The 14,077-nt window shown below is 38.9% G+C and overlaps 1 protein-coding gene across 2 annotated transcripts in view; it reads right to left on the reverse strand.

The window, feature by feature from the left end:
- Window positions 1-14,077, reverse strand: part of si:ch211-196i2.1 (collagen alpha-1(I) chain) — a 153,864-nt gene that overhangs the window by 78,300 nt on the left and 61,487 nt on the right. For both annotated transcript variants that reach the window (XM_047371699.1, XM_047371700.1), the window contains 3 exons: window positions 2,486-3,145; window positions 868-912; window positions 446-565 (listed from right to left, as the gene is read on the reverse strand). In XM_047371699.1, coding sequence (XP_047227655.1) covers window positions 446-565; window positions 868-912; window positions 2,486-3,145 — 825 coding nt within the window. The remainder of the gene's footprint in view (window positions 1-445; window positions 566-867; window positions 913-2,485; window positions 3,146-14,077) is intronic.

The raw sequence follows: 14,077 nt of genomic DNA on the forward strand, positions 1-14,077 counted from the left end.
AACTTGAAACAAACATAAAGAAGTGGGATTTTTTATCACTAAACTGCACACAGTAACTGCATTTAATCATATCTTAAAATGTAATGATATTTATTGATGTTCCAATGTAATCAACTGGAATTTATCGCTGTGATGATAAATCTAAATTTGTATCACGATAAATATGTATCCCCAATAACGCTAAACGATATGATAAAATCATACCCCTACAAGTCAAGTTACACTTTCATTAATACTTCAATGAACATAATTACACATAGACAATAAATACAATTTGATCACAGTCTAATTCAGGCCAATTATCAAAAGATCATTTTTATTATAGTCCAATCAAAGAAATCCAACTCAATTTATTTGAACATTTTATTTGAAAAATCGGACAACAGAATTTATTTAACCACCTAACACAGGTTCACATACAGTTTATATCCTGAGTATTAAGTACCTTAAAAGCAGCCCATTCCTCAGCAGTATTCCTCCACATATAAAATGTTGGTAAACCTGGAGCTCCTGGGGGTCCTGGCTCCCCCATTTTACCTGGTCTGCCTTTAGGACCCTTTTCACCCTGAAGACATTGAAATAGAAGTTGAAATTTCAAATTTATATTTAGCTTCAGCTGGGTTTTCAACCCCACTTGATGAAGCAAATTAAAAGTGTGGGGTCTGGAAATCCTATATTGAAATTTAACTAAAAACCAAAATAGATAATAGTAAAGCATATTTACAATATTGATGTTAGAAGAGTTTCAAAAAAAGCAGTACATAAAAGTTAGAAAGGTTTTTATGACCAATAACTGTGGTCATGAATCTTCTCCACTGTTATTGTTTTGGGAAGCTGGTTAAGGTCACCAAACAAAGCTTCACTTACCTTATCACCTTTAACCCCAGAAGGACCAGGATCACCAGGACATCCCTATGAAGAAAGAGGCACCAAGAAATGAAACTAAATATGTATATATATATATATATAACTCTACTCATTGTTCCTGATTACAAATAAACTAGCGTTAGCACTGCAGTACAACTAGCTGCTACAGGAAATTAGAAAAGTAGCAGTATGATGTGTTTTTGCAACCATTTAGGCAAACAAAAAACTGCTGGACTGTTTAGTAGTCTTCAGTTTTGGTGTTTAGGAGGATGGACCTCTAAGGCCTGTTAATAGGAGCCACCATAACAATAGTTCCACCAGCCAAGAGTCATTAACTACCGCTTGTTATCAGTATTGCAACGGTCCTCAAAAATAAATGAAGAACTGCTTCACTAAGTCACTAAAAGTAACGGCAACCATGAAATACAGAGAAAGTATGGCTTTTATCTCACAGTGTGAAGTGAATAATGGAAGCTAGAGCTCCTCTCTCATAGCAGCAGAGCTAGCAAGTTAAAACAACATTTACATAAGCAGCAGCACAGAATGCTGTAATTTTTCCTAGGCAGTTCAGTAGAAGCATGATCAAAGCAAATCTTTTTAGATGTAAATAAAAAGTAAAAATTGATGTTGGAGTTTTAAGCTTAAGACCAATATTTCTAAAATGAATTCCAACAACTTGCGTTGTCAAATTTACAGGTCAGATAAAAAAGTCACATTTTCAAACAGTTTATTTGGAATCCATTTTTAAAAATCTGTCTTTTGCAGGCAGCTGCTTGGTGCAAATGTAAGAAAAATATTTGTAGTAGTGTGGAGACAGTCTAAAACTCCCCATAAATAATACATCATAGGCTAGTCATATGTCAAATCTCATATGCATCATCTTGGAAATGTATTTTTACTGAATCTTCAAGTCTAAACCTATAACTAAAAGAAGGAATGCGAGCAAGACCTCACATCTAACATTGTACATGAGAAGAGTAAAACCAATAACTGGCATCGCCCTCCTCGTCTCTACAGCCGGCTCCAATTACAGTGATTATGCTGAGTGGGCTTGTGGATTTTATGGCAACGTGACTCCAGATGTACGTTACCAAGCAGGCAGCCCGCATTTGGCTCCATCTACTCTGCAGGTGCCGTAATAACCCACTTCCTACACCAGGAAATCCAATCAAAATTAATCATTTTCACTCCTCCAAACCAATCACAAGCGAAAGGTTAATAGTGTCACATTAGGTAATGTTCTAAAAATCAATGAGGTCCCTTAATGTTCCCACATGTAAACATCAAGGGCTGACATGGATCAACACGTCGGAGCAGTGAGAACATCACTGATGGGTTCCAGATGGGGGCCGATGAAGAAGAACAGCTCAGAAAGTTGTTCAACCAAAACCACTGATCTCATTTTTTTAATTCCCCAAGCTTTCAGCTCCAGACTGATATAATCCATGCAAACTGAGAAATCACTTTCATGTTTTGGGGGTCTTATTCTCACTTATAGATGCCAAGAAACATTTCTCATTGAACATGAACCGAGCAATGTAGCAACATTTATTTTCTGTGACTTTAATTGATAAAAATAAGTCACAGGAGCATAAAGAAAGAAGAAAAATCCACTTACATCTGGTCCTGGGGGTCCCATCCTGCCAGGTGGTCCCCTCTGGAGCCTGTACATTTTACCATCAGAGCCCAGGACCAGGTCTCCTTCCCTGGAAACAATCGTCACAATCCGAGGCCTTTCTCTGTCTGGTTCTGAGCCTTCACCTTCATGCTTGCTTCTATGAACCAGAGGTCTGGTGGTCTGGACAGTGAACGGGGGCTGACTAGTTGCAGGTGAAACAGTGCTGGTGGTCTCTTTAGCAGATTCTTCTATTAGTGCATTTGATTCGGTTGAAATTCTGGGATACGAAGGAATCTTGGGAAGCAGAGGAATTCCCAGTGAGGGCTTCTTTGGGGAACCTCCAACATCCAGGTCAATTATATTGTCTGAAGGCTTTAGTGGAAAACCTAATGAAGTTCTAGAATCTGTCTTTTTCTCTGTTGTGATGTTCTCCTCCATTTTTTTAGAAGACACGTCTGGTTTGCCCCTCTGGCTTCCCTTCAGTCCATTTCTAGGTTTCCACTGAGGATTCACTACTCCACCACTTTGAAAGATGGGATCTAACAAATCTGTGTCCTCTTCAACCACAAAAACATCTCCACGTCCCACTGAACCTTTTCTGTTCGGCCTGGATTGTATCGTTCCATCCCCACGAGATCCTTCTTGTTGTTGAGATGCATTCTGCAGAGAAATGACAAGAATTAGGGCCATTTTAAAAAAAACAGTGACAGTGCTTTTGTTTAGATTACAGTCCGTTATTAATCGCATGTTGTTTGGATCCTCACTGATGCGATTTATTGTCTAAAAAATTCAAATCAATCACCAAACTTTGACTTAGTGATTTCTGAGCAAATGCACAGGCAGGCAAACCTAAAAAAGAACATTATGCACCCAAAGATAAGCAGGAAGCAGTTAAAGAGCAACCAAAGAAGGTGTTATAAAAATTGATAACCATCTACAGAAAGTATTAAGAATAAGATAAGGTATTATTATTACAAAATTATAACACAATTAAAAGTAATAAAACAGGTATTTTATTCTAATAAAGACACATCAGTCCATCCATTGACTAAACTAGCTGGTGCCTACTTCCAGCTGTCATTGGGTGAGAGGTGGTGTACAACCTCAAAGGGCAACAGAGACACCCTCACTTATAAGGGCAATTTAGACAGACTAATTAACATAACAGTCCTGTTTTAGGTCTGTGGGAGGAAGACGGAGTACCCGGTGAGAACCCTAACATGTACAGGAAGAACATGCAAACTCCATGCAGAAAGACCCCAGGCTGGGATCTAAATCCATGACCTTCTTGCTGCAGGACAACAGAGCCACCAACGGCTCCACTGTGCAGCCCTGAAAAATAAACCGTCCCAACCTGCATGCAGCTATTCTTTTCCTACTCTCTTGTGGGTTTACAGGGTCACAAACAGACCATAAAAGGAAAGGAATGTTTTATTGTGACTGATCCACTCAAATTTCTGAACATTTTTAACTTAATTTATATTTCAACTTAATTAATTGTGAGCTGTGGGTAAATGAGATGCAAAGGTTCAGTAATTTTTTACTGTACAGTTTCGTCTGCGGTCCAAGGACTCTCAGCCACTTTCTGGCTTTTCAAACAAACATCAGTTTCTGCGGTGTCCAGAGAGCTAGCGCTCCAAAACAAACACCACTCCCCAGGCATGTTCCTTTGCTGGTCGTGTTGTAAAACTAACACATGCATCAACATCAGAACTTTAAAATGCCTGGCCCAGAGAAACCATAGCTCATTTAAAGAGGCCTTACAAAGAGACAAAACTTAAGAGCTGAAAATGTAGATGAATGAGCTGAAATGTAAAGCAATTAGGTGGATTGAAAGCCTCTGGAGAGCAAGCAGATGTGCATGGTGTGAGATTAGGGAAGTACCTTTCAGATACAGATGAGACAGAGCAAAATACTGGAGAAAAAAAACAGCTTTTGTTCTGTTTCTCTGTAAATATTAAAAGACCTAAAGAATTGGGGATCACATGGGCTCTTGACAAACATGGCAGCTTATAAAGGTAAGTAAGGTAAGTAAGGTAAGAAGGTAAGTAAGGTAAGGTTATTTATATAGCGCTGTTCAGTAACGAGACACTCAAAGCGCTGTACATAGAATTACAATAAAATCACAAAGCAAATAAACACAGATACAGACACAGAAAAATAAATCAAATGATACTACAATCCTTTTAAGAAATCCAAAAATCTATGAATCCTTCTGAGAAATCTAAGAGTCTCATCATTCCACTGAATTCTAACTAGGGAAGCTGAGTCACTGGTACAAAACAGCTTTAATCCACATTTTCAGGGGCTAATAATATATTGCTTTTACTGGTACTGAAGTTGAACTAAGTAATAACAGTCCATTGTAGTCTAATTAAGAAAGCTGGATCATTGGTGTAAGAGCAGCTAAAGTCCAAATTACAAATAATATTTGGTTTTCGCTGGTAATCCTTCTGAGAAAACAAAAAAACAATGAAAAAGTAACGAAATACTAATAATAATCGGCTTTTGCCCTTTAATCGTTCTGAGAAATCTGAAAATCTATGAAAAGTAATGAAATCACACATTTAGGTAAAGTAAGCTAGGAGGGAAAAAAAATCATATTTCAGACTCTATCCTTAGCAGAATAGAGTCTGAAATAGTACAAAAAACCTCAGCAGGGGTAAGCAACACACACACAGGTAAAGATTTATCAAGGGTCCTGTGGAATCTTGAGGGTGCGAATATATATAAGTCTGAGTGTGTTTGCAAGAATTAGACTGTCAACACTGATGCACCATTGTCCTTTAGAAGAGAAGTGGACGTTTTATCAATCGGCCGCATAAAGTTGCTCTGTAGCCTGGACACCTAAAATAATTACAACAGTAGCAAACACCGTCTTCTAAATATGAAGTGCTTCAGCTTAAAATACTTCGTACAGCATGCGGGGCGGTTTGAAGCGGCAATGATGAAGTTCAGCTCCTCCAAGTCCGAAGCCATGGTTCTCGACAGGAAAAGGGTGTCTTGTCCTCTTCAGGTTGGAGGGAAGCTCGTGCCTCAAGTGGAGAAGTTCAAGTATCTTGGGGTCTTGTTCACAAGTGAGGGGAGAATGGAGCGGGAGATCGACAGACGGATCGGTGCCACTGCTGCAGTAATGGGGGCGCTGTGCCTGTCCGTTGTGGTGAAGAGAGAGCTGAGCCAAAAAGTGAAGCTCTAGATTTACCAGTCGGTCTACATTCTTACCCTCACCTATGGTCATGAACTTTGGGTCATGACTGAAAGAACGAGATCCCGGATACAAGCGGCTGAAATTAGCTTCCTCCGTAGGGTGGCCGGGCACTCCCTTAGAGATAGGGTGAGGAGCTCGGCCATCCGGGAGGGGCTCGGAGTAGAGCCGCGGCTCCTCCACATCAAGAGGAGCCAGTTAAGGTGGCTCGGGCATCTATATTGGATCCTGGATGCCTTCCTTGGGAGGTGTTCCAGGAAAGTCCCACCGGGAGGAGGCCCAAGGGACGGCCCAGGACACGCTGGAGGGACTATGTCTCTCGGCTGGCCTGGGAACGCTTTGGGCTCCCCCCGGAGGAGCTGGAGGAGGTGTCATGGAAGAAGGTACATCTGGGTGTCTCTGCTGAGTCTGCTGCCCCTGTGACCCAGTCCCGGATGTTGGTGATATCGAGGGTAAGATTAACGCTTTATCTACCCGTATGGATGAGGTTGAGGACAGGGTTGTGACACTTGAAGCAGCAACTGACCACTATTCAGGAGGAAATGCAAATGTTACAAAGCCGCATAGAAGATCTGGATAATAGAGGATGGTGCTGTAACATTAAAATACTTGGTCTGCCTGAATCATCGGAAGGGAATGACATGATAACGCTTTTACAGCAGGAGATCACCAGAACGTTGGAATTGGACCGATAATCTTACACTCAGGAGATGCAGCAAGTGCACTGTGTCCCTACTGGCCTGCCTAGACATTACCAGGGAGGGAAAGAGCGACCGTGGCCGGTTATGGTTGACCTACTTTGCTACCAGGATAAGGAAGAGATACTCCGTGGGGGTAGATAGAAGGGTCAGATTTTGTGTCAGGGGCAGAGATGATGTTTTCCCTGGATTAGTCATGGCAAACCATGGATTGTCGGCAGTCGTTTAAAAAAGTGTAGTCAGATTTGAGAGGAAGAGGAGTTAAGTCCTCACTACGCTTCCCTGCTATTCTGGAAATAAAGCGAAATGCATTGGAGCACAGGTTTTCTTCACCCAAGGAGGCAGCAGAGTTTGTCAAATAGATGTTTTCCTTGGATAAATGATTTTTCTGAACTTCTTGAGCAAATGTGTAATGCGAGAACCATTTGCTGCAAGAACAAGTAGCTGACCCTCTTTTTAAAGCTAAAGGATATTGGGCTGCAGACCTGGCAGAGGACATATCTTCAGATGAATGGGAATCCTGTCTCTCTAATATTAATACCATGTATAGAGAAATAGGCAGCAGGTTTATTCAATTAAAGATAATCCGCAGATTGTATCGAACACCGCAACAACTACAGAAATGGAATTTAAAACCTATGGATACTTACTGGAGATGTGATGATCAAGGTGCCTCAGTTCTACATATTCTATGGAGTGGTCCAGCACTTCTGGTGGACAAACATTTCTGAGATTATTTTTAGTATTTTGGATAGGAGATTTCACATTTCACCCCTCTTGTCTGTGCTAGGGTCAACCACACGACATCCGGATTCTCTCTTTTCCTTTCATGAAAAGAGATCAATTATTTTGGCTCTAACCAAAGCTAAACAGATTCTTTTGAGACACTGAAAACAACCTCCCCCCTTATGAGGAGTGGTTGTCGACAATGGGTGAATTGGCATCTTATGAGAAAGTGTCTAATGGACCATTGGATAAACGTCATCAATATCATTATATTTGGTCTCCCTTTAACAGTTGGCTTTCTGTCACATAATGTACAAATGTGAGTAGGTTTGTTCTTGAAGAGTGGTCGGTGTGGTGCTTAGTGTGTGCAAAATACATTACAATGTTCTGTTATAACTCTCTTTTAAAAAAAGTTAAATAAAAAATGTGCATTATAAAAAAAAAGATCAAAAAAATCAAACACCAAAACAAATGAGAAAAATTGTCATAATCTGAATAAAAATAAGAATAAAAATTCTGAAGAATGCAACTTTTAATTATGCATATGACTTTTTAAAATGTCACTGTTTATGTCCCCTAGTGTTCGTTCCAGACACATTTTTGATAAATCATCTACATTCCCATCACTGGTCTGCATGTGGATGAAATTACATCCAAATAAATGTTCCTTCTGGATGTTGAATTGCTGTTGTCAGTGGGTAACTTTCAAACAAATCTCTGTTTATATCATAGCTGATTGTCAACTTATTTCATGTAACACATGACAGACATTTATGTTAAACCTTCTCTTCCAGTGAAACTTTTAGCATCAAGTGAGTTTGGTTGTTATCCCAAAATACCAACAATATTACCTGGTTTTACATTTAGTCTTTGTAATCAATAATTTTGCACACTGAAGACTCCAAATTTATTTCAACATGACCAATTAATCACAGATGAACTCTATAACAGGTGGTTTTCTTTCATCATTCACAAAATATTAGACATAGCACCCAGCCTATCAAATCAGGGGAGGTCTACAGATCGACACAAGACCAGACGAAAGCGCCCTGATGAAAACAAAGGTTATTTTTCTTCTTCTACGCTGTCTGTCGTCTCAGGCAACATTCAGGCCACCCACAGCTGATACTGGATCTGTTTTGGTGTACACTGCCCCCTCACATTATTTCCCATCCAGGGTGGGAGACATGCCTAGAAATATGATGCCTGCCAGTCGTAGATGACATATAGGTCCCTCAGTCCAGAGGTGAAAATATTCACCTGAGAAATCCATAACTAGCTCTCTAACAGACTATGCTATATGTCCATTCATTCATCATCTACATCTGCTTGTCCTTGCAGGAATGTGTTTGTGTCTGTGGGGTATTTCTGGTGCCTATCTTCAGTGGTTGATGAGTGAGAGGTGGGGTACACCATGGGGAAGCCACCAGTCTGCATGAAAATCGCTAAAAACAGTAACTTAAAACCATAAGGGTGGTGCCCTCATAAAAATATTTTAGTGTTACTGGCCTTTGTATTCAGATGGAAAGCACTCCACAGTTCATCCTCTGCTATAACAGATTAACAGCTTATTAACAATGAAACAAATTTGGATTCTCGGCAGTACTGTAAACCATTTCCAATGGTATACAAAAAAGAGTTGGCCTAGTTGGGTTGGAAAGACAGAGTATGTCTCATTCTAATAACTATTTTAAAAAATCAATTAAAAATGGGTGGTTCATGACAAAGCTGCTAAATGTGTTTCACAAATGTCAGACTATCAAACTGCTAACAATTCTCAGAGGTATTAAAATAAACACATTAAAATAGCAGTTGTTATAAAAATATTATTCATGCATATGTTCACCATCTTGGTATTGGGAAACATCATCAAACATCAAACATCATCAAATAGAAAATAAATCAACTGTGTAAAACGGCCATTTAAATGCACAATTAACTTCTGTAGGACTTAGTCTTGTTAAATAAAATGCCTAACAATAAGCAATGAGGCCATGCAAGTTTCAAGTCCCCAATCCAGACGTGTTCTTAAGTCACTTTTACAAGTCCAAGTCAAGTTTGGAGTCTTTCATCTGAATTTTGAGTGTTTAGAATTTTGTCCCAACTCTGGATTCAATCGTTTATAGGTTTTCAGGCCAAGTCCAAGTAATGCCTCAAGTCTTTTGATGCAAGTTAAGCTTTGTTGTCCCTAAGTCCCAAAGATTCATATGTTTTAAGGGGTAAATCAAAGTCAAATCTTTATCAGATGCCCCAAGTTCAAGTCAAGTCTTGAGTTTTTCATCCTAAGTCCAAGTCAGGTCTTGAGTCTGCACGATCTGAAAATGTCCGTGTTAAATCACAAGCAACCCTTAATGGAAGAATATGTGTATGCCTGTCATAGCTGCAGTCTATAGCTTACTTTCACTGCTATATATGTGAGATAAAGACTGCTGATGAGACTTAGGCTCAAAACGTTGAATCCAAGTTAAGTCTTGAGTTTTTTTTAAGCAGAGGTCAAGGTAAGTCTTACGTCTACTGAGGATGAGTCCAATTAAAATCTCAAGTCTTTTTAGCGTGAGTCCGAATCACGTGTCGAGCCTTTTGAGTATGAGTGCAAGTCAATTATCGAGCATGATGAGGGTTTTTTTCAAGTCGAGTCCCTCCCAGTCACAGCTCTCATTGATCATCATTGGTCCCATGGACATTTAAATCGCCCAGGAGGACAACATCACCTTTCAGGACACCCAAATAAATCTTTTTTTCGTTTTTCAATTGACAATTTTAGCCAAAAAATTAAAGTTATTGGGCAACATTTTACTTCAAAACTCCAACAAATGCCACTATTTTGAATTGGTGCGATTTCCGAGAATCGGCCCAATATCGGTACGTCACAACATTTCTTTTGGTTGAGGCCAGAAAAGTGGCATCAGAATATGTTTTTTGCTAAATTTAATTAATCTGCAACTACCTTTTTAAGATTTAACAACATTTCTACTGTTGAAGGAACTGTACAGAAGAGGCACAATTCAACCCAGCAGCTTCTTGTTTGGGTTAACGAATGGCTGTTAGGAGTTACTAAGGTTCAGGTTAGATATCTGAAGGTATGGAGCTCAGGAGCCTGTTTGACCTCCTCTTTCAAACAGTTTTTTGATAAAACAAATATGTAATTCTCTTTTGTTCTGACTGTTTGTGCTTTTTGGTTTGCATTCAGTAAGTGGTTATAAATCCCCCTATACATCTGTGCTTGAAACGGCATATCCCATAAACTATGACCCACACCTTCACAAAATCAAATGAATAAAGAAACATGGACTGACAACAAAGAAAATCTGGTTATCTAACAACTTTATTCAGCTTAGTTTGGTTTCTAGGCATTTTCTAGTGACAGAAAAGAGCTCTTTCCCAGTGCTGTGACTAACAGCAAATAAAAAAATTCAAACTGTTCTATTTGAAAGGCAGATCTTCGAATAGTGTCATCGTTTTTATCCTAAAATACTTTGTGTCTTACAAAAGCATTCTTACCCGTTGAACCTCCTTCCAGTCTGTCACATCACAACCAAAAACTTCAATCTGTTTTATGCATTTTATTGTTGGATAGACCAACACGAGATTAAGATTAAAATTAAACATGTTTTTCAACATTTTATTTAGCCATCCTGAGTAAATGCTTTGTTGAACCATGTGTTGCTACAATTACAGCAACAAGTTTTTTGGGAAATATCTCCACCAGCTTTGCACATCTACAGACTGTAGGTGTTTTCCATTCTTCTTTGTAGAATAGCTAAAGCTCAGGTATAATTTATTGGAAACATATTGAACATCAATGTTGAATTCTCACTATTGATTCTCATTTGCATTTAGGTCTGGACTTTAACTGGGGTGTTCTAACACATCTAAACCTTCCCACTGCAGTTCTCTGTGTGCTTAGGGCTGTTATCCTGCAGGAAGGTGAACCTTCACTTAAGTCTCCAGTGTTTTGCAGCCTCTAACAGGTTTTAATCCAGATTCGACCTGCATTTAGCTACATCCATCTTCCCATTAGCCCTGACCAATCTTCTCTAATGATGATGAAAAGTTCCTCCAGACCCACCGTGGGTGTCTGGGCTTCACTTTCTTCCTGACCTGCTCCTTCTTCTTCATGATGCCGTTTGTTCACTAATGTTCTCAAACAAACCTCTGACCAGAACAGCTGGATTCATACCGAGCTTAAATTACATACAGGTGGACTCTATTTCCTAATTAGCCATCTTCTGAAGCCAGTTGGTTGCTCTGGATTTTATTGAGATGTAATCAGGGTAAAGGAGGCTGAATAGAAGTGCAAATAAAACTGTCAAACCTTAGAAAATCATCTGTCCTTTTCTCCCAATAAAACACACTGAAGTCTCTGATGACACAATGTAAAATGGGGTATGGATACCTTTACAAGGCTCCATGTGCGTGTTTATTCAAATTAAAATAAAAGGTTTCGTATGGTATGAAGGTATGAATAAAAAAAAGTTTCTCATAGTACTTGTTCTTGGACAAGAACCTGGGTAAATTAAGTACAGAGCCTTGCAAAAGTATTCACCCCCTTTGATATTTGACCTATATTTTTACATTTCAACCTGTAATTTAAATCCCGGTAACAAAAATCAAAAAATCTTAGTGGCAAGATGTGGTGAGCTCCTAGAGACATACCCAAAGGTGGCTCTACAAAGTAAAGACTTTAGAGGGGTTGTACTGACTTCAGAGGGGGTTGAACAGTTATGCACGTTCAAGTTTTCTGTTTTTATTGTCCTGTTTGCTTCACAATAAAAAGAAATAATACACATCTTTATCTGTAGGCATGTTTACAGAACATGCCTACAGTTGTAGCAGACATGTTCTGTAAATTGTGCAAACTCTCAATCAATCCATTTTAATTCCAACTTGTGAGGCAACAAAACATAAAAAATGCCAAGGGGGGTGAATACTTTTGCAGGTTACTGTACATGTAAATTTTATAAAGTTAAATATATTCCCATTAATCAAATGGATTACCACATATTGTCATGTATCAACGTATTCAAAACTGGCTCCGCATTTATTTTCTGGAGCCAAGCCTTCGAGGCAACTACTGGTCCAACATGCAGGGACTCGACTCCAATCCATCATGTTGTCTGGATTCGGTATTGTCTCAGTTACAGTAAAACTGCAAAGTAATGCTGTAGGCGCCATATGTTCCTGTTGGGGGAATTTGTAAAACACATCAGTTTAATTAGCTGTTTACATCTCCTTATTTTTTATAGAAATCAAAGTGCATAATTTAATCCTTTATGTTTAGAGAAAAATGGTAAATGGGAGAGATGGTGAATGGGCACACTGTCTTGATTAATGGTTACTGAGTCTTTCCATCAGTACAAGCCTCCTCAAGGGCTGCACAGCATATAGAGCAGACGTCCTCCGGTATGAACCATGTGAAATCCATACAGGACTGACTAAAGGGCTGCAGGCCAGAGAGATTTCAGCAACACACACACACACACACACACACACACACACATAGACAAAAACCATCGTCAAGACACAGGTATGCAGACGCAGTCAGACTGGCTGGGTCTTGCAAGCTGCAGAAGATAAATTTTGCCTGGAAAGGTTTAAGATGCGAGCAGTTTGATGCTTCAAAGCACCAGAAGCTGCAGAAATTCTGAGTCCATCAGGATCATCGCTATTTATGTGACGGACTTGCTTGTAGCCTTTAAAGTGGTCTCAATCAACAGTCCTTCAGGCTTTCTGAAGGTCTTTTGAACATTTTATTTGGACCATGGCTGCTCATTACATTTAATTTAGCACAGGACCAGCTTTAAATTGCTTCATTAGACACCATTGTAGAATTTACAGAGAAAACCAACCTTTGCATTTTGACTTCTGATCTCCAAAAATGTTCCACTCTTCTGGTCACTTTAGTTGACCTGTTAAGTTTTATTATCTAGACAAAATAAAGCATCTGTCATGAAACAATAACTGGGTTCTCTTTGTGATCTTGTATGTTGTTCTTGCACCATTCAGTTCATACTAAACCGTCTGCAGCAGCATTGGATTCTATGAGAAAAAAGATTTATGAAAGTTAATCATTTTATTACCTTTCAATTAAAATTATTTATAACTAGTCCCAATAATACAGAACATTTAAGTTTGGGATGTGAAAGTGCTGCATGTCCTTGAAATTAGTAGAACTCTTAGCACATGTTTTTTGGGGTTAGAAAGGAAATATCTTCTAAACGTTGCACATCTGTGAAGCTCACTGATGTCACAGAGGAGTTATTTTTGTGTTTGGCAAAATCTTAGACTCCCTTTTAGCTCTTCGGCTGTTTGATGTCATTTTAAACTCAGGTTTTCCAATCTGCCTCTGTTCTGCTGCTCCCAACGTGGCATTTTAGGGTTAAAAGCAAGTATTTTTGAATACACTACCATAACAATTAGATTTCTTTGTTTAATTTTTTCCTACATTCCTTTGCTTTGAAATGCCTTTAATATTGGACATTTACCGAAGGTACATTTCCAGAAGATATTTGTTTCGTGTACTGTAACTCTACAAAAAAACTACTTTTTGACAACTTTGAATTTTCGAACTGCGCTACATGCATGCTTGGTATGAGGGTTGCTGCATTGCTGCAAAGTCAACAATAATTTTAGACAACAATGTCAGCAAAGTCAGTGACTCGATGCAATCTGCTGGGTTTCCTTAGATAGAAAACGTTTAAACAAACCTGAATAATGAACTGAATTTCACTACATTGTTTGATAACTAGGTCCAATTGGAATGTATGAGCTTGAAATCTGTATGAGTCAACTGAATTGACTTTGTACAGTGCGCCAATTCACAACATGTGTTGTGTATTGGCGCTATAAAAATAAACTGAATTGAATTGAACAAATTTGCACAAAAATAAAAGTCTGTGTACCGTATTCTGATTTCGTCTACTAAAAATTAGACTTTAATTGCTAAAATTATTATTTGAGAGG

Source organism: Girardinichthys multiradiatus, chromosome 8 (genome assembly GCF_021462225.1).
Source record: "Girardinichthys multiradiatus isolate DD_20200921_A chromosome 8, DD_fGirMul_XY1, whole genome shotgun sequence".
NCBI classification, from domain to species: domain Eukaryota; kingdom Metazoa; phylum Chordata; class Actinopteri; order Cyprinodontiformes; family Goodeidae; genus Girardinichthys; species Girardinichthys multiradiatus.